At 46.2% G+C, this 27985-nt stretch overlaps 1 protein-coding gene across 5 annotated transcripts; it reads right to left on the bottom strand.

Moving 5' to 3' along the window:
- Positions 1 to 23: 23 nt before the first annotated feature.
- MRPS18B (mitochondrial ribosomal protein S18B) lies at positions 24 to 27943 on the bottom strand. 5 transcript variants are annotated; one of them, XM_033916920.1, is made up of 8 exons: positions 27894 to 27943; positions 27307 to 27406; positions 23267 to 23420; positions 23084 to 23181; positions 9669 to 9737; positions 9368 to 9434; positions 4383 to 4442; positions 24 to 2869 (listed from the first exon to the last, which is right to left on the bottom strand). In XM_033916920.1, the coding sequence occupies exons 1-8, from the start codon at positions 27926 to 27928 to the stop codon at positions 2652 to 2654; spliced, it is 801 nt and encodes a 266-aa protein (XP_033772811.1). In that variant the 5' UTR covers positions 27929 to 27943; the 3' UTR covers positions 24 to 2651. The 5 variants fall into 5 exon arrangements, with proteins under 5 accessions (XP_033772811.1, XP_033772812.1, XP_033772813.1 ...); XM_033916921.1 differs by lacking the exon at positions 27894 to 27943 and adding an exon at positions 27650 to 27788; XM_033916922.1 differs by lacking the exon at positions 27894 to 27943 and adding an exon at positions 27650 to 27788 and having other exon boundaries at positions 23267 to 23417.
- Between the last annotated feature and the right edge of the window lie 42 nt (positions 27944 to 27985).

Raw genomic sequence — 27985 nt, 5'->3', positions numbered from 1 at the left:
ATTTCTATAAACTACAACAATAATAAATTTAAAACAATTTTTATTAAAAAGAGCTTCTTTGAACATAAAAAGATTAAGTATGCAAACAAGCTAGGGAAAAAATATTATATGTGACTTTTAACACACCAGCTGCCTTAATTACTGCCCTTCCGCAGGCAGAACTGAAAATCCAGTTGGTAAACTCACTGTTAGTCTTTCTGGTGAATTTTATGAAAGTGACTATAGCCTGAGTCACTGGCTTCCTAGAGTATATTTTGGCTGTTATCTACTTGTTTCAAAAGCTTCATTCACTGTAAGACAGGGCTCTACAAATTCTGGGCACCGAGTTACTATGGTGCTTAGCACTTGTATTCTGATGGTGGTGGTGTGAGGTATCTCCTCCCCCTCTTATGTTCATCACCTCCAGCATTAACATAGTTCCCTCTGGCCAGTGTGTTACATAGGACTAGATTCAATAAATAGCATCAGGCTGAGCTCTTGCATAGGGAATGACAAAGAGCCAGAATTTCATTCTTTAAAGAGAGAAGGAAGAATCAAAGTATGAATGAGGTTGAGATAAACACTAAAGAATTACATGGGATGATTATCCATGGGACCTAACGCCTAGTAAAGGCTGGTGGCCAAATGATGGTAGTTACTATAGATCAGTGGTTCCCAAACCCTGTCCTGGGGGACCCCCAGCCAGTCAGGTTTTCAAAGATATCCCTAATGAATATGCATGAGAGATTTGCATACCTGTCACTTCCATTATATGCAAATCTCTCTCATGCATATTTATTAGGGATATCTTGAAACCCCGACTGGCTGGGGGGTCCCCCAGGACAGGGTTTGGGAACCACTGCTGTAGATGTACAAATGTTGATACTCTATAATTGTAGTTCCCAACCCTGTCCTGGAGGACTACCAGCCGTTTGGGGATTTGGGATAACCCTAATGAATATGCATGAAAGAGATTTGCATATAATGGAGGCAACAGGCATGCAAATCTGCTCCATGCATATTCATTAGGGCTATCCTGAAAACCTGACTGGCTTATGGTCCTCTACTGACCTCCTGTAGCCACACCCCCTTTGGAGTTGCATACTATGAAATTTAGACATGCATGGTATAGAATTGAATGTAGGGCACTTTGAGTCAGCTCATAATTACTACCAATTAAGTGAATTTAGTTTATCATTGGGATAATGCAGAACACTCATGGTCCCAAGTCTTGCAAGATTTGAGATCCAAGATCTCAACAGCAGTTCTGGAATTCCTACATCACACTGCACAGAGGAAGAACTAATTCAGCAGCAGTGCAGCCATTGCAAGAGGAAAAGGCTACTGGAATAAAAGGAGGAGGAAAGGGGGGTGGGGTCACAAAAGGCAGATGTAACAAAAGGAGAAAGGAAGAAGCCCACCTCTTCCTGGAACCTGCCCTGTGAAGGACACGGAGCTTAGGAAGGTAGAGACTGCAAGCTTACTGAAGGGGACAGAGGGAATGAAAGATGTGAACTTGGCACAGAAGGATTACAAAGGGAAGAGCAGACTGAGGGGAGGAATAAGAGTTGGACTGGCTGAAATAGAGACAGTGAGCAATTAGAGAGAGAGGAAGATTAGTTCAGTTATTAGCTGTTAACACAGGGTTTTCACCCAAGAGATAAATCACCTCTGCACAGCCATTAAGGAATACCAGCCTTCTGCTGTCAACATGCTAGGGCAGGGGTAGGGAACTCTGGTCCACGAGAGCCGTATTCCAGTTGGGTTTTCAGGATTTCCCCAATGAATCTGCATGAGATCTATGTACATTCACTGCTTTCAATGCATATTCATTGGGGAAATCCTGAAAACCCGACTGGCATATGGCTCTCGAGGACCAGAGTTCCCTACCCCTGTGCTAGGGGGAGGAGAGCCAATGGTTTCTGTCAGTGCTATATAGTAGGAGTGTATGTTACTAAGTTTTCCCATGGAAAAAGAATGAGAATGCAGAATTAGTAAATTAGGACCCAATAGCAACCTTCTACTACAGGGATCTCAAAGTCTCTTCTTGAGGGCCGCAATCCAGTTGGGTTTTCAGGATTTCCCCAATGAATATGCATTGAAAGCAGTGCATGCACATAGATCTCATGCATATTCATTGGGGAAATCAAGAAAACCCGACTGGATTGCGGCCCTCAAGGAGGGACTTTGAGATCCCTGTTCTACTAGGATGCCCTTTTTCTCTTGAACTTTGGTTGAGACAATGGGGATCGGGAAGAAAGGGGTGAGAGATCTCAGCCACTGGCTCCTAGATTGAAAAAGCACTTGCTTTGCTTAGAGGTCACAGGAAAAAAACAGAATAAAAGAAGGGATAACGTGCATTTTGAGCCCTTATTTTACCTAACAAGCCATATTCTGTAAACCGCTTAGAATCCTAACGGAATTTAGCGGTATATAAGAAATAAATTACATATTCCTCTATCATAGTTTCATCAGTGATTTGTTTGAAGGTTTTTCAGCTTATACTTCACCATACAGGAAAGTGATGGGTATTACTGAGCTACAGTGGCAGCAGTATTTTCATACAATGGCTGTAACAACACACAAGAAATAAAATGAGCAGCTTATTCCGAATGGGACCAGCCCCCTCAAAGGGCTCCTGCCGTGAAGACCTGGATGCCTATCGTACTGCTCTAGCTCGGTGCTGCTTCCACCTTCAGGAACGGTTTGTACATCTTCCGCAACCGGGCCACCTCTTTCTCAGGTGGCTGCTGCCAGTCGTACCAGGGGTACCAAGCCGTTTGATTCTGGAGTGCAGCTGCAGGAGGCGTCTTGTTGACGGCAGCGTGAGTATTGCTGTAATCTGCTGTGGGCTGGAATTCTATGATAGGGATGTGGAACGATAGCAGACCTAAGACATTGCAAGAAACAAGGGTTAGAAGTGCTAAGGCGAACTAGGTCTCGCAATCAACATGACACGGGGGCTAGCTCAATGTACACGCTACCCTACAGATGATCTAAGTTTGATTGAGCCAATGCTGCACCATACAACCGCAAAATCAATAAAACAATACAAAAATCATTCTCAGTCATGAGAAACTTAAGACAAGTTCAGAAATTCTTCGAGAAAACACAATTCCAGCTCATAGTTCAGTCCCTAATACTAGGCCTACTTGACTACTGTAACATCCTCTATCTCCCCTGCCCTACAACTTTTTTCTTTACTCAGCGGGTGGTGGATTCCTGGAATGCGCTTCCAGAGGACGTAATAGGGCAGAGTACGGTACTGGGGTTTAAGAAAGGATTGGACAATTTCCTGAGGGAAAAGGGGATAGAGGGGTATAAATAGAGGATCCCTGCACAGGTCCTGGACCTGTTGGGCCGCCGCGTGAGCGGACTGCTGGGCACGATGGACCTCAGGTCTGACCCGGCAGAGGCATTGCTTATGTTCTTATATAACAAAACAACTACAAACTATCCAAAACACATCACTAAGACTCATCTACTCATTGAAGAAACATGACCACATTACAGAAGCATATCTCCAATCGCACTGGCTTCCGATCCCAGCAAGAATACAATTTAAATTCTACTGTCTACTATTTAAGACTTTATACGGAGACAGTCCAAACTACCTGAATAACCGCCTCATCCACAACACCTCAACCAGACAAAGGAAAACTCACACCCCATTCTCATACCCCCCAATTAAGGAGGTCAAACAGAAAAAACAATATGATGGCCTACTAGACACTCAAGCAGCCAAACTAGACAACCAAATCGCCAATCTACTGCCGGCATCCCTAGACCACAAAACTTTTAGAAAAGAAATAAAGACCATACTCTTCAAGAAAGCCCTGAAAAAAGAAATAACACAGTAAGTTTCCATCACCACCTCTCACTAAAGCCAACTACCCCAAACAATTAACCATACTCATTTCTTACTCTCTTTGAAAATGATCAAACTTTTTTTTTTTTTTTGGTAAGTTCTTTTTTTTTTTTTTTTTCCCTTTTTCTGTATAAGTTTTTATTGATTTTTTCATTTAACAACAAGTGTTATAAATTTTCATACAATTATCTTAACAATACACTTGATATTTCTATAATGTATTTTATACATAACATTTATTATCTTATTTTTCTTATAATTTTGTATATCATATAACTGTCATTATTTTCCTAATAGTTATACAACATATATATTGTAATGATTTTGTCAATTATTTTATATAATAAAGAGAATAAATCCCACTCCCATATGGTAAGTTCTTGTTGTAATATTTCCTTGATAATTCTTTTGTAATCTGCGGCAAGGGTAATGGTGGAATAAAAATCCCTAATGTAATGTAATGTAAAGCCATGTGTAAGAATTCTGAAATCCTCTCTTTTTACTAAAGATGGCCTCTCCCCATCTTCCTACTTACCATGATCCCGTGCTTGAGTGATAGCATTGGTTAAATTCTTCTGCTGCTTCCTACAAACACCTAGCAAAGCAAAAAAAAAAAAAAATCAACTAAAAATAAAACATCTAGGAAACAACCCATTACCTATACCAGGGGTGTCCAACCTGCGGCCCAAGGGCCACATGCGGGCCCGTGAAGTATTTTGTGTGGCCCTGGTCAAGGGCGATGCAGTGTTTTCCTCTGCTTCCCCCAGGTGTTTACCATCTTGCTGGCTCCCTCCTATGACTTGCTGCAGCATTTGCACGTTTGTGCGGCCCCAGAAACATTTTTTTCGGCCAATGCGGCCCAGGGAAGCCAAAAGGTTGGACACCCCTGACCTATACAAAGAGCATAATAGTAATTCCTTTTCATCAGCAAGTAAGCAGCAGTCCTGGTTGGGTAATTACATCAGTGGAGCCAGGCTGTCTTATGGCGTATTCCGGAAAAAAATTAAGACTGTATTGTTTGATAAATTAATTTCCTAAATAGAGGTTATATTAATAACAATAATTCTACTCTGACTATTCTTAAGAAATATGTTGTACTTTTGCTATTTGTATTTTGTACTTCGCTGATTGTCCAGCCTTCTTCGGTGTAAACCACCTAGAAATCATCGGATTGTGGCGGTATAGAAGAATAAAGTTATGTTAGAAGAGTCAATAAATTGTGGTTTATGGATATTTACAAACAGGTAGATTAGAGGGTAACAAACTGAACTCTGTCATATAGGATGATCAGCAGACAAGCTAGTCAGTATTCCTCTATCTCCAACAGGACAGTCTCTCAGCAGTTCCTGGTCTGGATCTCCTGGTTCAGTTGAGTTTGGGGGGATTTAGGCTATAGAAGGTGCCAGGTCCCCTCCTCCCTTCCACTTCTCCTTCCTCCCAAAAAAACAAATATAGAAGAAAGGTAAAACAAAATTTGTGCTTCCACTGTTTCTTGTTGCTTGAAGAGGAGATTCTCTGAGCCTGACATAAGAACATAAGCAAAGCCTCCGCTGGGTCAGACCTGAGGTCCATCGTGCCCAGCAGTCCGCTCACGCGGCGGCCCAACAGGTCCAGGACCTGTGCAGTGATCCTGTATCTATACCCCTCTATCCCCTTTTCCAGCAGGAAATTGGCCAATCCTTTCTTAAACCCCAGTACCGTACTCTGCCCTATTACGCTCTCTGGAAGCGCATTCCAGGTGTCCACCATACGTTGGGTAAAGAAGAACTTCCTAGCATTCGTTTTGAATCTGTCCCCTTTCAACTTTTCCGAAAGCCCTCTTGTTCTTTTATTTTTTGAAAGTTTGAAGAATCTGTCCCTCTCTACTCTCTCTATGCCCTTCATGATCTTGTAAGTCTCTATCATATCCCCTCTAAGTCTCCTCTTCTCCAGGGAAAAGAGTCCCAGTTTCTCCAATCTTTCTCTATCTCATTCTCTCTATTTCTGGCTCCCCTTTTCTCTCTCTTTCTTTCTATCTCTCTCTCTCTCTCTATTTCTCTCTGTCTCCCTTTCTCTCTCTCTTTCTGTCCCTCTCTACTCTCTCTATGCCCTTCATGATCTTGTAAGTCTCTATCATATCCCCTCTAAGTCTCCTCTTCTCCAGGGAAAAGAGTCCCAGTTTCTCCAATCTTTCTCTATCTCTCTCTATTTCTGTCTCCCTTTTTGTCTCTTTCTTTCTATCTCCCTCTCTCTCTCTATTTCTCTCTGTCTCCCTTTCTCTCTCTCTTTCTGTCCCTCTCTACTCTCTCTATGCCCTTCATGATCTTGTAAGTCTCTATCATATCCCCTCTAAGTCTCCTCTTCTCCAGGGAAAAGAGACCCAGTTTCTCCAATCTCTCAGCATATGAAAGGTTTTCCATACCTTTTATCAAATGTGTCGCTCTCCTCTGAACCCTCTCGAGTAACGCCATATCCTTCTTAAGGTACGGCATTCCAAAGAAATAACCCTGCTCTTCTTTCAAGCCTTTAATCAGTTTAATACAGGGGTATCAAAGTCCCTCCTTGAGGGCCGCAATACAGTCGGGTTTTCAGGATTTCCCCAATGAATATGCATGAGATCTATTAGCATATACTGCTTTCATTGTATGCTAATAGTTCTCATGCATATTCATTGGGGAAATCCTGAAAACTCGACTGGATTGCAGCCCTCAAGGAGGGACTTTGACAACCCTGCGAAGGAAGCGGTGGGACCGTTGGATGACCATGGAATAAAGGGAGCGCTAAAGGAGGACAAAGCAATCTCTGACAAACTGAACACATTTTTTTGCATCTGTATTTACCGAAAAAGATTTACACAGCATACCGGAACCCATCAGGCTATATGCTGGAAACAAAGACGGAAAGCTGGTCAGTCTAGAGGGGATGTGTAGACAGATAGGCTTAAGAGCGATAAATCCCCGGGACCAGATGGCATCCATCCGAGGGTCATCAAGGAACTGAAAGGGACTAAAGCTGAACTGCTTTAACTAATAGCCAATCGAATTGGGAAAGATTCCGGAAGACTGGAAGGTGGCGAATGTTACACTGATCTTCAAGAAAGGTTCGAGGGGAGATCTGGGAAACTACAGACCGGTGAGTCTGACTTCGGTACCGGGAAAGATGGTAGAGTCGCTGATAAAGGACCGCATCATTGATCACCTTGACGGACACGGGCTGATGAGGACCAGTCAGCATGGTTTTAACAAAGGCAGATTGTGTTGGATGAACTTGCTGCACTTCTTTGAGGGAGTAGACAGACAAGGGCGACCCGGTAGACATTGTGTATCTGGATTTTCAGAAGGCGTTTGACAAGGTTCCTCATGAAAATTGCGAGCCATGGAATCGAGGGTGAAATACTCACGTGGATTAAAAACTGGCTGGAGCATAGTGTCAGCATAGCTATTGCTAGCATTCTTAGTTGGCATAACTAATGTCAGCAAAGGCCTATGGGAAATTATCTGACTCTGGATGCAGAATTCTGTGCTCCTGCACAGAATTCACATACATTAATCATTCAGCCAGACTGGATTGTTTATCAAGAAGATAGGCTGCTTGAATGGGACAAAGAAGCCAGAGACTAATCCCATCTACCATGCCTGCAAGTATCACACCTTCCTTATTAATTAAATTAACCATTGTTTCAAACAGTTTACAAATTATAAACAGAAAGATACTGGGACATACAATAGTTTCTATATACAGAATAAGATTCCAAGCTATAAAAGCCTCCTTTCTGCAACACATCTGCAGCTCTCACTCTCTCTTTCTCTGTCTATCCTTCTCTTTATCTATGGAACATGAAGCTTGGACCATCACCCCATCCCCCCTTTTCTCTCTCTCTGCCTTTCCCTGGAACTTCAGGCTTCTATGTCTCTCTTTTCCTCTGAACTCTGTAAGGCAGGGAAACTGCTTTGCTCTCTACTTAATTGTAATGCTTCAGAATATTGCTTTTCTGTAAGACTATTTCTATAATATATTCTTTATGCAATCACCTCTGGCTGTGCCTTTTTTATTCTACTTCCTGGTGAATCTTCAGTGAGGGAACTGAACCTGGGACCTGGCGTGTGTAAGGGTGCCTCTCAAGTGACCCCACCAACCTTATATTGTGGGGGCCACTAACAAACCTTACACATAGGAAACAGCGAGTGGGGTAAATGGACAATGTTCGGACTGGAAGAGCGTCACCAGTGTGGTACTACAGGGCTCAGTGCTTGGACCCATGCTCTTCAACATCTTTATAAACGATCTGGACATTGGTACGACGAGTGAGGTGATTAAATTTGCGGATGATACGAAGTTATTCAGAGTAGTGAAGATGCAGGGGGATTGCGAAGATCTGCAATGTGACATAATCAGGCTCGAGGAATGGGCACCAATGTGGCAGATGAGGTTAAACGTGGATAAGTGTAAAGTGATGCATGTAGGTAACAAAAATCTCATGCATGAATACAGGATGTTCTGGGCAGTACTTGGAGAGACATCCCAGGAAAGAGACTTGGGAGTTCTGATCGACAAGTCGATGAAGCCGTCCGTGCATTGTGCGGCGGCAGCAAAAAGGGCGAACAATAAAGGGCGAATGATAAAGAAGGGGGATCACGAACAAATCGGAGAGGGTTATCATGCCACTGTACCGGGCCATGGTGCACCCTCACCTGGAATACTGCACTGGTTGCCATACATGAAGGAGGACACGGTACTACTCAAAAGGGTCCAGAGAAGAGCAACTTCTCCCTCGAACAGAGGAGATTGAGAGGGGACATGATCGAAACATTCAAGGTACTGAAGGGAATAGACTTAGTAGATAAGGGCAGGTTGTTCACCCTCTCCAAGGTAGGGAGAACGAGAGGGCACCTCTAAAATTGACAAGGGACAGATTCCATACAAACATAAGGAAGTTCTTCTTCACCCAGAGAGTGGTAGAAAACTGGAACGCTCTGCTGGAGTCTGTCATAGGGGAAAACACCCTCCAGGGATTCAAGACAAAGTTAGACATGTTCCTGCAGAACCAGAACGTACACAGGTAGGCCTAGTCTCAGTTAGGGTGCTGGTCTTTGACCAGAGGGTGCCGCGTGAGCGGACTGCTGGGCACGATGGACCCGGGTCTGACCCAGCAGCGGCAGTTCTTATGAGAGAGTTTTGCCTGCACTGCCTTCTTGGTATGCAAATCTCTTTCATATGCATATTCATTGTGGATATCCTGAAAACCTGGCCTGCCAGTAGATCTCAAGGACCGGTCTTGGGCAGCCCTGGCCTATATGTTCTACCTCCACTTACTCCCTATGCTGTCTTTTAAGATGTTTTATTGTGCATTGGGAGTGTAAGTGGCACACTATGCCATAATATGTACTGATTTGAATATTTTTGTGCTGAAATTGTTCTTGCTGTGGGTGAACTTCTTCAAAAAGATGGTTGGTGGGTAAGTACAAAAACACCACACAGATGACAATGTGATGACAGGTGAAGGAGAAAAGGGAAGACTGAAATCTAGTGCCTCATTCTTACCTGTCTGCGTGGCATCCAGAATACTTCCCGAGTGTGGTGAGATGAACTGCTCCAGCAACTTCACATTCTGCCCGAGACAAAAGATTGCGTTATCCAAAGGATCTTGGACACATGGCAAAAACTATGCGTCAAAGTTAGCAGTTACGAAGAGCAAGGGAATAACACAACAAAATAAGGGTATCGCACAATAAAATTACAAACAGCAAATCTGGGTACACGAGGGACAATGTGTATTAGATGAGGGAGTTACTGAGGTTGAATGTATTGTAAGAGCAACCAGGCAAATCCTATCAGCACGTACCCTGTAATCCACTCCCAGTTTCTGATCCCGGCAGATGGGGCATGGATTCCCACATACTTTATCTCCTCGCTGCAGAGAGACGATAAAGCACAACAAAGAAGAAAAATCAGCAAGAGAGGATGCTACATTCTATTACACAGCAAGTAAGAGAGAAAAGGATATGATAAAGCCTCCCGTCAACCAGCCGAAGGTGAACAGAAAGGAAAATGGTATAAAATGTATTAAAGCTGCATAAAAATCCAGAATCCAAAACAGATTGTTGAGCAATTTTGAGATTCTTAGGTGAGACGTGAGTCAGGAAAGCTGAGTTATTGGATTGAAAGGGCAGATGACATGAAGAAATGAAAAATAAGACAAATTAAAAAAAAAAAAATGAGATGAGATTGTGTAATAAGGAGAAATTAGGTTCTTACCTGCTAATTTACTTTCTTTTAGCTTCTCCAGACCAGTAGAGGTTAACTTTACGAATGGGTATATATCTAATCATGACCAGCAGGTGGAGACTGAAAACAAAACTTTGGGACAGTATATCCTAGCCCCTCCTCTCTATTTCCCTCAGTCTGCCGAATAGCCAAGCAGAACCAAGAACTGGAAAACAACAGAGAGAAAAAACAATACTCCGAAAGGAGTAACAAATAACAAACCCAAAATGCTGTTGGAAAATGCAGAGGAGAAATTCCCGAAGGAAGAATGTCCCCACAGCTCGCCAGCTAAGCCAGCCGAGCCACAGCCGCTGTTCTTCAATTCTCCCCGGCCCTAGAAAAATACTAGAACCCGCAGCAAAAACCAAAAACTGCCCGCGCAACAGCCCCAACAACAACAACAACAGACAGGGTGGGGACCTCTACTGGTCTGGAGAAGCTAAAAGAAAGTAAATTAGCAGGTAAGAACCTAATTTCTCCTTCTTTAGCACTCTCCAGACCAGTAGAGGTTAACTTTACGAATGGGACGTACCAAAGCAGTCCCTCTCACGGGCGGGACCCCCGAAGGGCCGATACCAGTACACGCTCACCGAACACCGCGTCCCGACGCGCCTGCACATCAACCCGATAATGACGAACAAAGGAATGCAAGGAGGACCAAACCGCAGCCTTACAAATATCCACAGGAGGCACGAGCGACGACTCAGCCCAAGAAGCCGCCTGACCCCGAGTGGAATGAGCCTTGAGAAACTCCGGAACAGGCTGCTGTTTCAGAAGATAAGCGGAAGCAATCGTCTCCTTGATCCAGCGCGCAATAGTAGCCTTAGAAGCGCCAGCTCCCCGACGAGGACCCGCCAGGAGGACAAAGAGATGATCGGACTTCCGGAATTCCTGGGTCCGCTGCACATAAGAGCGAAGGACCCGACCGACATCCAACTTGCGCAGCTGCCGTTGCTCAGAAGAGCCCTCCCGACCACCCAAGACCGGGAGAACCACCGATTGATTGACATGAAAAGGAGAAACAACCTTAGGCAGAAAGGAAGGAACAGGCCGCAAGACGACCCGCTCCCTAGAAAACTCCAAGAAGGGAGTCCTACAAGAGAAAGCCTGCAGCTCAGAAACACGCCTAGCAGAAGTAATGGCCACCAAAAAGACCGCCTTCAAAGTAAGGTCCTTCAAAGAACAGTCGTCCAACGGCTCGAAAGGCGGACGCACCAAAACAGAGAGAACCAGATTAAGATCCCAAGAGGGAACCGAGGGCCGTAGGGGAGGCCTAAGCAACTTGGCCGCCCGCAAAAACCGAATCACATCAGGAAGAGCCGATAAACGCTGACCTGACACCAACCCTCGAAAAGCCGACAGGGCCGCAAGATGAACCCGTAGAGAAGACCAAGCCAGGCCTCTATCCAGGCCATCCTGCAAGAACTCCAGAATGTTAGGCAGAGAAGCGCGAAAAGAGGTCACTCCCCGCGCCCGACACCATTCCTCAAAGAGACGCCAAACCCGCACATAAGCCCGAGAGGTAGAAAGCCTCCGGGACCCCAACAGTGTAGAGATCACCTTGTCTGAATATCCCTTCTTGCTAAGGCGACCCCTTTCAAGAGCCACGCCGTAAGACAGAAGGGAGACGGGTCGAACATGGGAATGGGACCCTGCATCAGAAGGTCGTCCGTGAGAGGCAGAGGAAGAGGATCCGCTACCAGGTGCCTCACCAGATCCGCATACCACGGACGGCGAGGCCAATCCGGCGCCACCAGCACCACCAAACCCGGATGGTAAACAATGCGAAGAAGCACTCTGCCCACCAGCGGCCAAGGAGGGAACACATACAACAGCCCCTCCGTTGGCCACTGCTGGACCAGAGCATCCAGACCCTCGGCCAGACCGTCCCTGCGACGACTGAAGAAGCGGGGCACTTTGGCGTTGCCACCCGTGGCCATCAGGTCCATCAGGGGCTGCCCCCAAGCCTGCACTATCAACTGAAACGCCTCGGCGCCGAGACACCACTCTCCTGGATCTAGGAAGTGACGACTGAGGAAGTCTGCCTGAACATTTTCTACTCCGGCTATGTGAGAGGCCGAGAGGTCCAGCAGATGGGATTCCGCCCAAACCATGAGCAGAGCCGCCTCCTGCGCCACCTGAGTGCTCTTGGTGCCCCCCTGACGATTGACATAAGCCACCGCCGTGGCATTGTCCGACAGCACTCTGACCGACTTGCCCCGCAACAGGGAGTGGAAAGCCAACAGCGCCAGACGGACCGCTCTGGTCTCCAACACGTTGATCGACCAGGCGGCCTCCTCCGCGGACCAGGTGCCCTGAGCTGAGTGACCCAAACACTGAGCCCCCCAACCCAGGAGACTCGCATCCGTCAGGAGCACCGTCCACTGCGGGAGATCCAGACCCACCCCCTGAACTAGGTGAGGGGTCTGGAGCCACCAACGTAGACTGCAGCGCGCCAAGCCTCGCAGGGGGACCGGAACATCCATCCCGTGCCTCTGGGGAGACCACCTCCGGAGCAGAGCATACTGGAGAGGACGCATGTGGGCCCGCGCCCACCTCACCACGTCCAGGGACGCCGCCATCGACCCCAAGACCTGGAGGAAATCTCGCGCCCGAGGACACCGGGACGCCAAAAGCAGGCGAATCTGAGATTGCAAGTTGCTCACCCGGCCCTCTGGGAGGAAGACCTTCCCCAAGGAGGTGTCGAACAGCACCCCTAGGTACTCCAGACGCTGAGCCGGGACCAACCGACTCTTGGAAAGGTTGACCACCCAGCCCAGCGACCGGAGAAACTCCACCACCCGAGCAGTAACCCGGGAGCTTTCCTGCAACGACTTTGCCCGAATTAACCAGTCGTCCAGGTAGGGGTGTACCAGGATGCCCTCCGACCGCAAGGCTGCCGCGACGACCACCATCACCTTGGTGAACGTCCGAGGAGCCGTGGCCAGCCCAAAGGGAAGCGCACAGAACTGAAAGTGCCGACCCAAGATCGCAAAGCGCAGGAAACGCTGATGAGAGGCCCGAATGGGAACATGCAAGTAGGCCTCCGTCAGATCGAGAGAAGTGAGAAACTCCCCCGGCTGAACCGCCAGAATGACCGACCGCAGAGTTTCCATACGGAAAGAGGGAATCTTGAGAGCCCTGTTGACCCCTTTTAAATCGAGGATGGGCCGAAAGGTCCCCTCCTTCTTGGGCACCACAAAGTAAATGGAGTACCTGCCCGTGCCCCACTCCGGAGGGGGCACCGGAACAACTGCCCTGAGATCTAGCAAGCGCTGAAGGGTCTGGCGAAAAGCCTGCGTCTTCCCCGGAGTCTGACACGGAGAAGCGAGGAAAAAATCCGGCAGAGAGCGGGCGAACTCCAGGGCATAACCGTCCCGCACCACCTCCAGGACCCACTGATCGGACGTGATCTCGGCCCATTTGGGGAAAAATTCGCACAGCCGGGCCCCCACCGGAACCAAAGGGGGCGCCGGCAAGGCGTCATTGTGCAGGACGGGAAGCGGGGGAACCGGCGGAGGGATTCCCTGCCCCCCGACGGGCCCCCCGAAAGGGCTGCATGCGCTGGAAGAACCGACCCCGGAGACTGGAAAGAAGCAGCCCCACGCCCAGGGCGATACTTGCGAAAATCCCGCAAACGCCCCCGGGCCGCACCCCCCCGAGACGCCGGGCGGGCACGGTCCTCCGGCAGACGGGGAACTTTCGAGTCCGACAGAGTCTGAATCAACTTATCCAAGTCCTCTCCAAACAAAAACGACCCCCGAAAGGGAAATTTAGTAAGCTTAGCTTTGGACGCAGCATCCGCCGCCCAAGCGCGCAGCCACAACACACGCCTTGCGGCCACGCCAAAAGCCATAGACTTAGCCGAGATCCGCACCAAGTCATAGAGAGCATCTGAGAGGAATGAGGCCGCCATCTCAATCTTCGCAACCTCCTGATCCACCAGAGACCAGTCGTCAGACTCTCGATCCAAGACCCGCTCCGCCCACCGAAACATGGCGCGAGCGACCAGTCCCCCACAAATAGCCGCCTGGACCCCAAAGGCAGAGACCTGAAAATTTTGCTTAAGGAGGCCCTCCAATTTGCGCTCCTCAGGGTCTCGCAAGGCAGAACCGCCCTCAACAGGCACGGTATGCCGCTTGGAAATTGCCGAGACCACCGCATCCACGATCGGCGAAGCTAACGTAGCCCGATCCCCTTCAGGAATGGGATACAGGCGAGCCATGCTGCGCGCCAGCCGAAACGGCGTCTCCGGCGTTTTCCACTGCTCCAGGATAATATCCCGAATATCCTGATGCATAGGAAAAGAGCGGGAAACGGAACGGATCCCCCGCAACAGGGGGTCCCCCACACGCGGAGTCTCCGGCGGCGCGTCCTCAAAACGCAAGACCGAAGAAACCTGCTGAATAAGGTCAGGCAGCTCATCTTTCTGAAAAAGACGCACCACAGACGCCTCGTCACTGGAGAACGGGAAATCCGACAACCCGCCGCCAGCTTCCGTCCCCTCCAGAGAGTCCTGGAATTCCTCAGAAGGGTCCAGGTCCTCCTCCAGACCGACCCGTTCCTCAGACCACAAATTCTCGTCCCACGACACCCGCGGACGCTTGGACAAGGGAGGCGGCGGAGGGGACGTCACGCCAGACGAAAGAGGCAAAGCCGCAGGAAGCGCGGAGGAAAAACCACCCCCCGAGACCCCCTGGGCGCAACCGGGACCCCCAGCCGCCTGAAAATAGGCTCTGCATAAAGAAAAGAAAAATTCAGGAGAAAACCCCCCCGAGGGTCCCAAGGGACTCCCTGCCACAGCAGGGGACCCAGCAGAACCTTGCCCCTGCATAGTCAAAACAGGGGGAAGGTCACCTGAGGTGGAAGACAAAATGGAGGGGCCAGACAGAGAAGATGGCGTCTTTCCCGCCAAAACAGCTCCCTCCACAGCCTGCAGCGGCTGAGAGACCTGAAAAGTCTCAGCCGCTAAAACAGGCAAGCCGGCATCAGCTGTCAAAATATCAGCTGAGAGGGAATCCTCTAAAACCCGACCGTCGGCGGCTCGGGGAATCCCTCCGTGGGCGGACGGAGAAGACCGGGCTTCTCCACCGTTCCCTGCCGACTCGCGAGGCACCATCGGCGGGGAGCTCTGGGCGCCTGCAGCCGCTGCCGACGGAGCTCCTCCACCGCACCGGCCTGAACACCGCTTGCACAGGCCGGCCGCGAGTGCCTCGCGTCTGGAGCACAATGAGCACTTTTTCCCTTTAGAAGTGCTCATTGCTCCATACGCGACCTAGCTGTAAAAAAAGTGCCGGTTAGTTGAAAAAATACAGTAAAATACAGTTTTCTTAAAGGGATACAACCCTCCAGACCAGCACTACCTCAGGATTTTTTTTTTTTTTTTTTTTTTTTTTACAGAACAGACTCCACAGGCTCTCAAAGCAATAGTCTTGCTTGATTTAGGGGGCAAGGCTTATTGCTGAGGCTCCTCTAAAAAAATGTGGGGAGGTGGAGGAAGTGGGGGGAGGGACCCCGCTCGTGACCCGCCGGGTTTGACACCCCCGAGGTCGGACGAACCCCCAAACAGAGTCCGTCCAAGCTCCGTCCGGCTAAAAACAGGGACAATAAACCCCTTAAACAAATTCCAACAGCCCTACCAAGGGAGATGGGTACAGATCACTCAACACCTGCTGGAGACTGAAAGAAGACTGAGGGAAATAGAGAGGAGGGGCTAGGATATACTGTCCCAAAGTTTTGTTTTCAGTCTCCACCTGCTGGTCATGATTAGATATATACCCATTCGTAAAGTTAACCTCTACTGGTCTGGAGAGTGCTAAAGAATATTTAATATATTTTTCAAATCACAAGCTTTCTGAAATTGAAGGGTTAATTTGTAACTGCTACTTGGAAAATGGAAATAATAGAAATCCATTGTTAAGTAGCAACTAGAGAATGACACGGGGGAAAATTCTGTCCCCTTCACCACCCTGTCCCCGCTGTCCGCTTCACCACCCCGTCCCCGCAACATCCATACAAGCCTCAGTACTGCAATATTTAGCGTATTCTTTCCTTATAAATCAAAGTTCTGGCTGCTGAACTAGAGAAATCTCATTCAGCTAGCAGGGCTTTGTTTATAAATTTTTATCAACAACTAATATACTAATTTATCCTAAAGCAAAAAAAAAAAAAGGAAATAAATAGAAATTTTTTTCTACCTTGGTTGTCTGGTTTCTGCTTCCCTCATCTACTCATTCAATGCCTTCCATCCACTGTCAGTCTTCTCTCAGCGTCTTCCATTTGCTGTTACTGTGCCTATCCCTTCACCCCCCCCCCCCCAATTGGTCTGGCACCCATCTTCTTCCCTCCTCTCCCCCTAGTCTGGCATCTGTCTTCTCCCCACTCAGTCTTTCCCATTTCCCTTCCAGCGTCTTCTGCCCACTCTCGTCTTCCCCATTTTCCTTCCAGCGTCTTATCCCTACCACCATCCTTCCCTCTCGCCACCTCACCACCCTTCAGCACCCCTAGCGCGGATAGAGAATCCCCCTCCCTCCCCCTTTCCTTCACAGTGCGTTAGTAAGTAAGTAAGTGGATGGCCTTGTCCCTGTACCTTGCGGTGAACACTTTTCCCCCCTCTACCGTTTTGCCGGGTTACCCGTGGCTACTCGCAGCTAGCTGCGGATAACAGCCACCATGTTATTCTCTAATAGCAACTTCAGGAAATGGGAAAGGCGAGGTGCAGTTTCCAGAAAAACTTACACACACACACACACCCTTTTCCCCCCCCCCCCCAACAAAGTCATGCTAGTAACTGCCCCGAAGCCCATAAGGATTTAAAGGGCTTCAGGGCTTTTGCTGCACAGCATTGTAAAGAAAAACAAAGGGGGAGAGGCAGGTTAGTACAGTTACTTACCGTAACAGGTGTTATCCAGGGACAGCAGGCAGATATTCTCACATATGGGCGACGTCACCAACGGAGCCCCGGTACAGACCACTTTAAAAGTGCATCGCCACTTTAAGATCTTAGAAAGTTTGCGATAGCCTGAACTGTGCATGTGTGAGTGCCTTCCCAGTCAGCTAAGAAGCCAACCAGGGGAGGTGGGAGGGTTGTGAAAATATCTGCCTGCTGTCCCTGGATAACACCTGTTACGGTAAGTAACTGTGCTTTATCCCAGGACAAACAGGCAGCATATTCTCACACATGGGTGACCTCCAAGCTAACAGAAATGGGATGTTGGAAGAGTTTGCCTTTAGGAAAATAAATTTTGTAATACATATTGGCCCAAGTGCCCATCCTGTCTGGAGAAAGACTCCAGACCAGTGGTTCTTAACCTTGTTGGAAGTACTGAACCCCACCAGTTTCATATGCGTGTTCACCGAACCCTTCTTTATTGGAAAAATAAAATATGATTTTTACAAATTCAAAACATAGGTATACAGTGAGGGAAAAAATAATATCAATTTTGAAAACAAAAAAGTTCTCCTATATTTTGAATAATAATAACAACATAATAATGAAATTTACTGCAAATCAGTGTGACTTCTGCTGTTGCCTCTCAGAGACCAGTTCAGAAATGCGCGGCTTTACCTTGACAAGTGCCATTCTCATGTCATTTTCGCAACAAAGTCTGTTCCTTTTCTTTGTTTTTATGTCCAGCATCCTCGAAAAGGATTGCGCGCTATATGAGTCGGAGGTGTGTTTTGATCTCTGCCGAACCCGCGAGACTGACTCACCGAACCCAGGTTAAGAACCACTGCTCCAGACAGTAGTGAGAAGTGAAGGTATGAACTGAGGACCAGGTGGCTGCTTTACACATTTCCTCAATGGGAGTAGATCTGAGGAAAGCCACAGAAGCTGCCATTACTCTAATTTTGTGGGCTGTGACACGACTCTCCAGTGCCAGTCCAATCTGAGCATAACAGAACGAGATGCAGGAAGCCAGCCAGTTGGAAATCATTCTCTTAGAAACAGGATGCCCTAACTTGTTTGGATCAAAAGAGATGAACAGTTGGGGAGATGTTTGATGTGACTTTGTCCAGTCAATGTAACAGGCCAAAGCTCGTTTACAGTCCAAAGTATGAACATAAGAACTGCCATCTCCGGATCAGACCCATGGTCCATCGAGTCCGGCGATCCGCACACGCGGAGGCCCAGTCAGGTATATACCTGATGTAGTTTTAGTCACCCATATCCCTCTATGCCTCTCGTAAGGAGATGTGCATCTAATTTGCCTTTGAATCCTAGCACAGTGGATTCCTTAATAACCTCCTTTGGGAGAGCATTCCAGGCGTCTACCACTCGCTGTGTAAAGCAGAACTTCCTGGCATTTGTCCTGGACTTATCCCCCCTTAGCTTCAAACCATGTCCTCTTGTCCGTGTCGCGTTGGACAATGTAAATAATTTATTTTCCTGCTCTATTTTATCGATGCCTTTCAGCATTTTGAACGTCTCGATCATGTCCCCTGCAAAAACACTGGTAGAACAACTGACTGATTGAGATGAAATTCAGTGACAACTTTCAGAAGAAACTTTGGATGCGTGCACAGAACCACTTTGTCATGATGAAAAACTGTGAAGGGTGGATCTGCTACCAAGGATTGTAACTCACTGACCCTCCTGGCAGAGGTGAGAGCAATAAGGAAAACAACTTTCCAGATGAGAAAACCGATATGAGCTGTGGGCATTTGTTCAAATGGTGGCTTCATCAAACTGGAAAGAACCACAAGGTCCCAGATGATAGGTGGACCAGTTTTTTGGATATATTTACGGTAGCTCATGTACTTGTTTCATATGTGTTGTACATGTTTTTAAGATTTTTGCATTTCAAATAAATTCCTGCACCCTGTACATTGTCCTGCAGTTTTGTTTTGGTTTTGAATTTTCACTGCAGGCTCCGTTGGTTTTTCTTGTTTTGCTTTGAGAGGTGATTTAACATTGAAAAGTCCCTTCATGAATCTGGAGACCAAAGGATGAGCAGTAAGAAGTTTTCCCTTGACTGGCATGTGAAAAGTGGTAATAACATTGAGATGGACTCTGATAGATGAAGACTTGAGACCAGAGTCAGATAGGTGAAGTAGATAATCCAACACCAATTCCACTGTCAAGAAAGTTGGATCATGATGATGAAGATGACACCAGAAAGAAAACCTAGTCCACTTTTGTTGATAACATTGCTGAGTGGCTGGTTTCCTGGAGGTGTCAAGAATACAGTACTCCCTCGATATTCGCAGGGGTTCTGTTCCAGGAACCCCTGAGAATCTTGAAAAACCGCAAATATGGTTTTTCATGAGGGAGACTGGAGAGGGCAGCGGGAGAGGCAGGAGAGGGCAGCTGGCGAGTGCAGGAAATCACTCGCTGTATGCTTCGATCGCCTCATCCTGCACTAAGCAGGGCCTTACCAATCAGGAGCTGCATGTCAAAGCACTAGGGGTCACTCGGAGAAATTGAAAGGGGACAGGTTTAGAACAAATGCTAGGAAGTTCTTTTTTACCCAGAGGGTGGTGGACACATGGAACAAGCTTCCGGAGGTGATAAGCCAGAACACTATACAGGGGTTCAAGGAAGGTTTGGATAGGTTCCTGGAGGATAAGGGGATAGAGGGGTACAGATAGAACTTGAGGTAGGTTATAGAAGTGGTCAGAAGCCACTTCATAGGTCGCGGACCTGATGGGCCACCGCGGGAGCGGACCGCTGGGCGGGATGGACCTCTGGTTTGACCCAGTGGAGGCAACTCTTATGTTCTTATGGAAGTCCTTGAGGGCATAAACATTGCTCTGAGCTCCAGGAAATTGATGTGAAATTTCCACTCCTTGGCGGTCCAAAGACCTTGAGTCTGGAGATTGTCCATATATGCCCCCCAAGCATAAGAGGATGCATCTGTCATGATGACCCTGTGATGAGGGGGTAAATGAAAAAGGAGACCTCTGGATAGATTGGAGGAGGTAATCCATCATTGAAGCGACTGCAGAAGAGATGACGTTACAGATATATGCTGTGAGAGACGATTCGTCGAGTCGTGCTAGTGGAATCACATGTACAGTAGAAGCCAAGTGGCCTAGAAGAACCATCATGTGCCTGGCAGAGATGGACTAATGAGGAAGCAGTTGCTGACAAAGACAGATGAGAGCCTGAAGGCGATCTTGAGGAAGAAACGCCCTCTTGAGAGTTGTGTCTAGGATAGCTCCAATGATTTGAAGACGTTGAGTTGGAATGAGGTGTGATTTGGAAAAGTTGACTTCGAATCCCAACGTCTGAAGAAAAGAAATGATCTGAGATGTTGATTGGACCACTTCCTGAGAGGATGCAGCCTTGATCAAACAATCATCCAGATAAGGAAAGATTTGGAAGCTGTGTGATCGAAGAGATGCAGCCACTACAATCAGGCACTTTGTGAAAACTCTGGGAGAAGATGCCAGGCCGAATGGAAGTACACTGTACTGGTAGCAACATTGATGAATTTGAAAACGAAGGTATTTCCTGGAAGTTGGATGAGTTGGAATATGTATGTAAGCTTCCTTGAGATCCAGAGAGCATAGCCAGTCATTCTGATTGAGGAGAGGATAAAGCAGGGCGAGGGAAAGCATCCAAAATTTCTCCTTGACTAGAAATTTGTTGAGAGCTCTGAGATCCAGAATGGGTCGCAGTCCTCCCGTCTTCTTTGGAACTAAGAAGTAACGGGAGTAGAATCCCTGATTCTGCTGAGAGAGGGGAACTTCTTCGATGGCATTGGGATTGAACCTCCTGGAGAAGGCAGGACTGTGCAGGGTCCAAAGAAGACTCTCCTGGAGGATGGTCTGGAGGCAGGGTGTGGAAATGGAGAGCGTAACCCTGATGAATGAGGGATAGACCAAGTCTCTGACATCTCATGAAGAAACTTGGAGAAAGATGACTTCTCAGACAAGACAGGAGCCTCCTGTGATGAATGTTGAGAGTCATCATCTGAAGAGCCTTCAGCCTCAGAGAGAAGAGGATCCTGCTCAGATTCCCCCTACAGATCCGAATCATGAACAGATCAGGCTCGATGCTGAGCACTTGGTGTTGAAGGCTCAATATGCTTAAGTTTCTGCAACGCCTTGTGAGACCGCACCGGAGTCGATTCAGGTGATGTCTGCGTTGAAGAGGAACGACGTCGTTGAGTTGATGGTGCCGAATCCTTGATGGAAAGTGTGCGCACCGACAGAGACTCTATTGGAGGTGCTACCGGTATCGATGGCTCAGACCGGACCCCAACCAGGGGAGTTGATGTCAACATGGGCAGGAGTTGGGTCGGTACCAGCATCTGAAAACGCTCACCCAATTTTTCCCTGAGCAAATTGTCTATCTTTTGTTTTAGGGAAAGCACCGGTACCGCTGGCTTTTTTGCTGGTACCTTCAGTGCGGCTCTATGCTCTGGCGATGAGGAGGCTGATGTCGAGGCACTCACCGAGATTGGAGCGGGGCGCTTCTTGGGCCTCTTCGAGATCAGCAGGACTTGACTCATTGCTGCTTTGACCTGAGGCCCAGATGGAGTGGAGGAAGGCTTCTTAGCCGGCTTACCCAATGTAGGCTGCAACACCAACGATGGTTCTGTTGGTGTCGATTGGTGCGGTGCCATTGACGTCGGTAGTGGTGTAGAGTCTTCCTCCATCGCAATGCTGAAGAGCAACTTTTGTTGGATCAGGCGGTTCTTCAAAGTTCTCTTTTGAAGAAAAGAACACCGAGAGCAAGTTTCTGGACAGTGTCCCAAGCACTGGAGGCACCAGCGATGTGGGACAATGATTGAGATGGGCCGAGCACAGCGTCTGCGTTTTTAAAACCTGCCTTCGGCCAGAACATAACTGAAATCCACGAGAGTGGGAAGGCAGCGAATAAAAAAGTTTCAACGGCCGTTGAAAAAAACACATCTTCTTAGCTCCGTGGAAACTAAGAAACTGAAGGAACCGCACGCCTACATTGGGAGGGAAGGCACTCGCGCATGCGCGGTGCGGACTATCGCAAACTTTCCAAAGACTAAGTGGCAATACACTTTTAAAGTGGTCCATACCGGGGCTCCATCGGCGATGTTGCCCATATGAGAGAATATGCTGCCTGCTTGTCCTGGGATAAAAGCTTTTACAAAGGAACCAAAGATAGGCAAATATGTGAAAAACAAAGATAGATAACAAATAAGTCATAAGGATAGTGGAATTAGAAAGAAGTGAAATACTGCCATCTACTGGGCTTAATGTGTAAAGATCATTATACATTACGTTAGCAAATACCAGTATGTTTTTTGTAAATGTGCCAAAAACAAAAATAGCTTTACTGGGTCAGACCAATGGTCCATCATGCCCAGTAGCCTGTTCTCATGGTGGCTAATCCAGGTCACTAGTACCTGGCCAAAACCCAAAGAATAGCAACATTCCATGCTACCGATCCAGAAGATGTGCAAATAAATTGTTTATGCAATGTTCTAGCAATGTTATTCCTGTGATCAGTTATGCCACTGTATTCTAAAATATGTTAATTATCAATATGTCAGATAAAGTATAAATATTTAAACTTTTGATCTCTCCTTCGGAGAGATGATCAGGAAGTGCTAAGGGTAATCTTCTCTTCCCGATACAAAAGAATGCTGTTATATATTGCTCATCACCTTTTATTAAGAAACTTGGATATCTGCTTATTGCAGTACAGCTTGTGTGTCCAATTTCTTTGAAACAGCAGGTTGAGAATCATCCTCATTTTAGGAGACGAAAACTCATCCTGGGAAAAACCTCCTGAATTTGTATCCAAGAGGTTAGTAGTGCCTCTTTGGATAAGAGCATGAAACCATCACTCGGTACAGTGAGCAAGAAGCAAGTTTTATTTTGTCTTATTATTCAGTATAGAGCACATGAGAAAGAGATAAGAGGCAGTGCAAGAGAAGAAAGGAAAAAACATTGCATGATACCATGCAAGGAGAGAAGCTCACAGCACAGGAAGCAAAGAAAATAGGTGAGGAAAGGATAGAGTAAAGTAAACAGACCACAACGAGAGCTGAAAAAGTCACTTACAATGCACATTTTCCTAGTTTTCTGTGGAGGAATTCCTCCTTTATGGTTTCTCCGATAATTGGTCCATACAGGCTGCTCCCCATACCTTTCTTGATATTCTACAATGGCCACAAACAATTACAATTTAATATCCATGGCCAGGGACAGAAGACAGCCTGTCTCTATCAATTAGGAAGACAATACCTTCACTTATCAAGTAGTCCCATGGCTTCTCTTTATAGCGAGATGTGGTGTCGAACGATGTTGTAGTAGATGTAGCAGTCTTATCTGCTAATTCGACTTCTGTGCTGAGGAACTGGAATCTCAGCCGTGGAGCCACACCAGCAAGAAGCACCTGCTGGAACAGACAATGAGAGGAATGGCAAATGATAGAGTTACTTACCTATTCTCTGTGGCAGCTAAAATTTAATGCTAAGAAATCCAGGTCATACATTTGTTGCTGCAGAAAACTGAGGGAACAGTACAGTTTAGGGAATGAAGAACTTTTTGTGCACGAAAGAGAAGCAGGACTTGGTTGTGATCAAATATGATGATCTTAAGGTGGCCAAACAGGTAGAAAAGGAAACTGCAAAAGCTAGAAAGGAGAGAAATGGCCAGTAGGAAAAAGGAGGTAATGATACCCCTGTATAAGACTATGATGAGACCTTATTTAGAATATTGTGGACCTTATTTAGAAGAATTCTGGAGACTGCACCTTCAAAAATATATAAATAGGATGGAATAGGTCCAGAGGAAGGCTAATAAACTGGTCAGTCTTTATCATAAAGTGTATGAAGATAGACTTAAAGATCTCAATAGGTATACTTTGGAGAAAAGGCAGGTTTAGGGGAGATATGATAAGAGACATTTAAATATCTGTGTGACATAAATGTGCATGAGGCAAGTCTCTTTCAACTGAAAGGAAGCTCTGGAATGAGGGGGCAAAGGATGAAAGTGAAAGGGGAAAGACTAAGAAGTAACCTCAGAAAATACATTTTTTGTCTCTACCACTACCGGGAGGACATTCTGTGAAAAAGTACAGTAAAACCTCAGTTTGTGAGTAACGTGGTTTGCAATTGTTTTGCAAGATGAGCAAAACATTTTCGCAAATCGTGACTCGCAAAACGAGCATTGACTCGATTTGCGAGTCCCCCGTCCATGAACCAGCATCGCCCCCCCCCCACAAACACAGCCCCCCGCAAACCGGTATCCCCCACCCACCCAAACTGAAGGCTTACCACCAATCTGGCACCGACACGCAGCACCAACCCACAGGAGGTGCTGGAAGATCCTGCCTCTTCCCGAACTGGGCCTTGATCATCTGCGTATGCTCAAAGCCTTCTGGCTCCTGCCTCTCTCCGAGATTGGGAGTAAGCCTTCAGTTTGGGCGGGCGGGGGATGTGGAAATGCACCAGTGGCCTTGGGGGTGGGGGGGGTCTTTTGGGGATGTGGTGGGGCAGTGCCGGTTTCTGGGGAGGTGGAACGAATCAAGCGAGTTTCCCTTACTTCCTATGGGGAAACTCGCTTTGATATACGAGTAATTTGGTTTATGAGCATGCTTTTGGAACAAATTATGCTCATAAACCAAGGTTCCACTGTATCTGAATTCAAGAAAGCTTGGGATAAGTACATTGGGTCTCTAAAGGAGAGGAGGAATAGTAGATGGCATGGATAAGCAGACTAGAAAGAAAAACAAAGCCAGTTAAAGACCATATGGTTTATGTTTTTATTCAAAAATAATATTTTCAACTTAAGAAAAACACAGAACTTATGCTGTATAATAGATATGCATTGTGAACTATAGAGTATAAAGTCATATATGGAATGATTATGGAGATTTTTTGATTGATGATTAAACTCCTATAAGGTTGGTTCATTCTCTGCTCATATGAATGTGAACTGCCACCAAGGTCTTTTTCCTCCTTTAAAAGTAGATGAGTATATATATTCAGTATGCATAATTCCCTCATTCTTATTTGGTGGGTTTCCATGTTCATTTGAATGAGGGTGGTTTGGTGTTAGTTTTATGACATTTGCTTGTAGAAGTGAATTTATCTCTTCTGCTTGAATCTTGAGATGTGACAATGGAGAAATTGGGTCCATAATAGGACCCCGGTCTGGCAGAGTGAAGGAGAAAGTCAGTCTGCAACCATAATGTATGGTTTCATTACCTGATTCATAGTAATTGCTCACCATTGCTGAAGAACGTGGTGGAAGCTTCTATTCATTGGGATGGAGTCAAAAGGTAGGGGGAGGTTTAATAGCAAGTGCCGCTAGTAGAGCTTGTAGTTTGTGCTCTCTTGGATGTTGTTTTTGAACATAAGTCTGGGAAGGCTGGTATCAACTTTTTGCAGGACTACAAATTCAATATCTTCTTCTTGGAGACAACTGTTGAAAATATTGGTAATGGTATGGCTTTTTAAAATGATATTGCGTAATTTCCTATACTGACAGGTTCTGTCAGTTGGCTGAGAAGAAAACTCTCAGATTGTAAAGGAATGATCCTTTACTTGAGAGGCTGTGTTTGGACTTTCTTATCAAATAATCCATCTCCTAGACAGGGAATGTCTTGAGTTTGTCATGGGTAAGTCCTGAGACTCTTAACCAACCTGCTCAACATGCCAATATGGCTACTGCAGTTCTGGTTGTCATGTTATAGGAATCATAGGTACGAATAAGTGGATTTTTGAAGGTTGAAATGTAAATGTGCAATCTTTCTTGGGGAATTAGAGCAGATATATAGAAGTTTTCAAGCTATTGCAAGATAGTATGCATCTGCAACTGATGAGCTACGAGCGTTATGTTTAGCATCCAGCTTTGGTAAATATTCTTCCCTTTGTTGGCATCTAGAGTTTTTTTCTCATTCACAGGAGAGCTATATAAGCAAGTCCAGGAGGTTTTGCTTTGCTTTAAAGCAGATTCACATACTATTGACTGGACCAGATAGAAATGGGAGTGGGGCAACAGTCCCAATTCTGTGAGCTTTGCATTCCAGAGCCATCACTGTTGAAAACATGATTATGACTTGCTGTGCAGTATTGAAAAAGAGTGAGACAACAAGGAAACTATGATTTGCAGACATGATGCAGTGAACTGAACGTGAAAGAAAGTGACCCACATACTAACAAAAATAAGAAGATTTGGCCAGAAGGATCATTTTGTGAGGAACAAAGAGGAAATGGGGACATCGGATTCCCCGGGGTATGATGTTGCTGCCACAGGATTCCCATGGAAGAGTAAGCTAAATCTTCGGTGATTCCAGAATGAGTCTTGGAATGCACTAATATCAACTGGAGCACCTGAAGCCTGGAACAAATGGAGAGAGGCATTTGGAGTGCCAAGAGGCAGCTTGGAATACCTAGAGGTAGCTGGAATACCAAACAGGCTTAGAACTCTTTGGTTAAATAGTGAATGAATACTATCCAAAAATTCACAAGAGGCTGTTGGGGTTGAGAGGAAACAAAGGGCTATGATCAAGTAAATAACGGTTTGGTGATGGAATGGATCTTAGTGTGTATGGATGGATATGGGTTAGATTCCATTGGGGATGGGTGAAATTTCTGTCCCCATGCAACTCTCTATACAGTATTGAGAACAGCTGTTTGACATGTCTGCAAACAAAAAAGGACTGAGGAGAGAGCACCAAGGTAATATCAGACACACAACCCTGCCCATTTCCCCTTCACAGCTTAAGTAGCTATCAAGTCTGGTACCAATTGAGGGAAAGTCTCAGGAGCACAATAATCTTCTTCTCATACCCACTAAAACCTTCTAGGCTTTTCTGAGCTCTTGAAAATCAAAGTCCAGGGTTTTAGCACCATCTAATTACATCACCAATGTGTAGCTGACTTATACAGCTGTCCACGGAGAACACCTGTTATAGATAAGGAATTTTATTTTCTCCAACCCTTCTTCTGACTCCTACCATTTTTCATTCCATTTTTCATTCCATTTTACTCTAGTTCTGAGAGCTAAGGGTTAAAATTTCTGCTGACCCAGGTTCCAAGGTCACCTAAAATGTAATAACCTCTCTCAGCTTAGACTAGAAATATATGCTTTATCAAGCACAGTTCCTACAGACACTATCATTAAGAGATAGCCAAAGGAAACTATAAAGCCCCAAGAACTACCAATCCCAGAATGCCCAGGAGCGATTAAAAATGTTTGGGTTCTGAACTACAACCTAAAAGACCGTAGCTAAAGCCCTCTACTTCTTCCAATACCAAAATATTCCTTCTTTTTACCTGGGGCCGGGAGCTTCTGATTCCAGACCCCACCGTCGCTCTCCAGATCGCTCCACACAGGGACCCCGCCATTTTGCCAAGAACATAGGCGGTAAAGTTTCTGAGAAGAAAAAAAAAATACATAAAAAAAAAAAGATAAATTAATGGAAACAGGCGGCGATAGCAAGGAAACGATATATAATTCGCTTTATGTGTAAAAATAAATGAAAATAAATGACCAATATGCATAAAGACAAAGGTCATCGATGGGTGTGCCTTTAAGCACGCGCTCGCTAATATAACGTGACGTTACCGAAAGACACTAAATAAATAAATAAATGTTTCAAGGACAAGCGATGCCTACGTGGGTAAAATATTAATAACCGATATAATGGTAGCTCCTCTAGGGAAAAAAAATCTACATTTAACACATAGGGAAAGGGGTCGGAGGTGGAGAATAGAAAGAATAACTTTTCAATGTTTTATTTCCACGCGTTTTTAATGCGATTGTGGGGCATTGCGCATGCGTGGATGATTGACAATAAAAAAAAAAAAAAGACGCCACAACATGTACCAATTTTAAAAGTCAATTTCAGTGAGGTGAGCACCTTGACAGCCGCGTTGGGACCACTTTCATATACATTTTACAATTTTTACGTGTCTATTTTTTGTGGACCCTCAGTAAAATTACTATACTCGC

This window comes from Geotrypetes seraphini, chromosome 12 (assembly GCF_902459505.1).
Source record: "Geotrypetes seraphini chromosome 12, aGeoSer1.1, whole genome shotgun sequence".
NCBI lineage: Eukaryota > Metazoa > Chordata > Amphibia > Gymnophiona > Dermophiidae > Geotrypetes > Geotrypetes seraphini.
The sequence above is the reverse complement of the archived record's forward strand: the minus strand, read 5'-3'. Positions and strand labels throughout refer to the sequence as shown.

What these genes read in the sequence shown, in the direction of transcription:
- MRPS18B (XM_033916918.1), bottom strand. Translation starts at nt 27,549, where the DNA reads ATGACCTTTGTCTTTATGCATATTGGTCATTTATTTTCATTTATTTTT. An exon ending in TCAGAAGCTCCCGGCCCCAG is followed by an intron (nt 23,421 to 27,306) that starts GTAAAAAGAAGG and finishes TGTCTGTTCCAG; the next exon opens with CAGGTGCTTCTTGCTGGTGT. An exon ending in CACTCAAGCACGGGATCATG is followed by an intron (nt 2,870 to 4,382) that starts GTAAGTAGGAAG and finishes GCAATGTCTTAG; the next exon opens with GTCTGCTATCGTTCCACATC.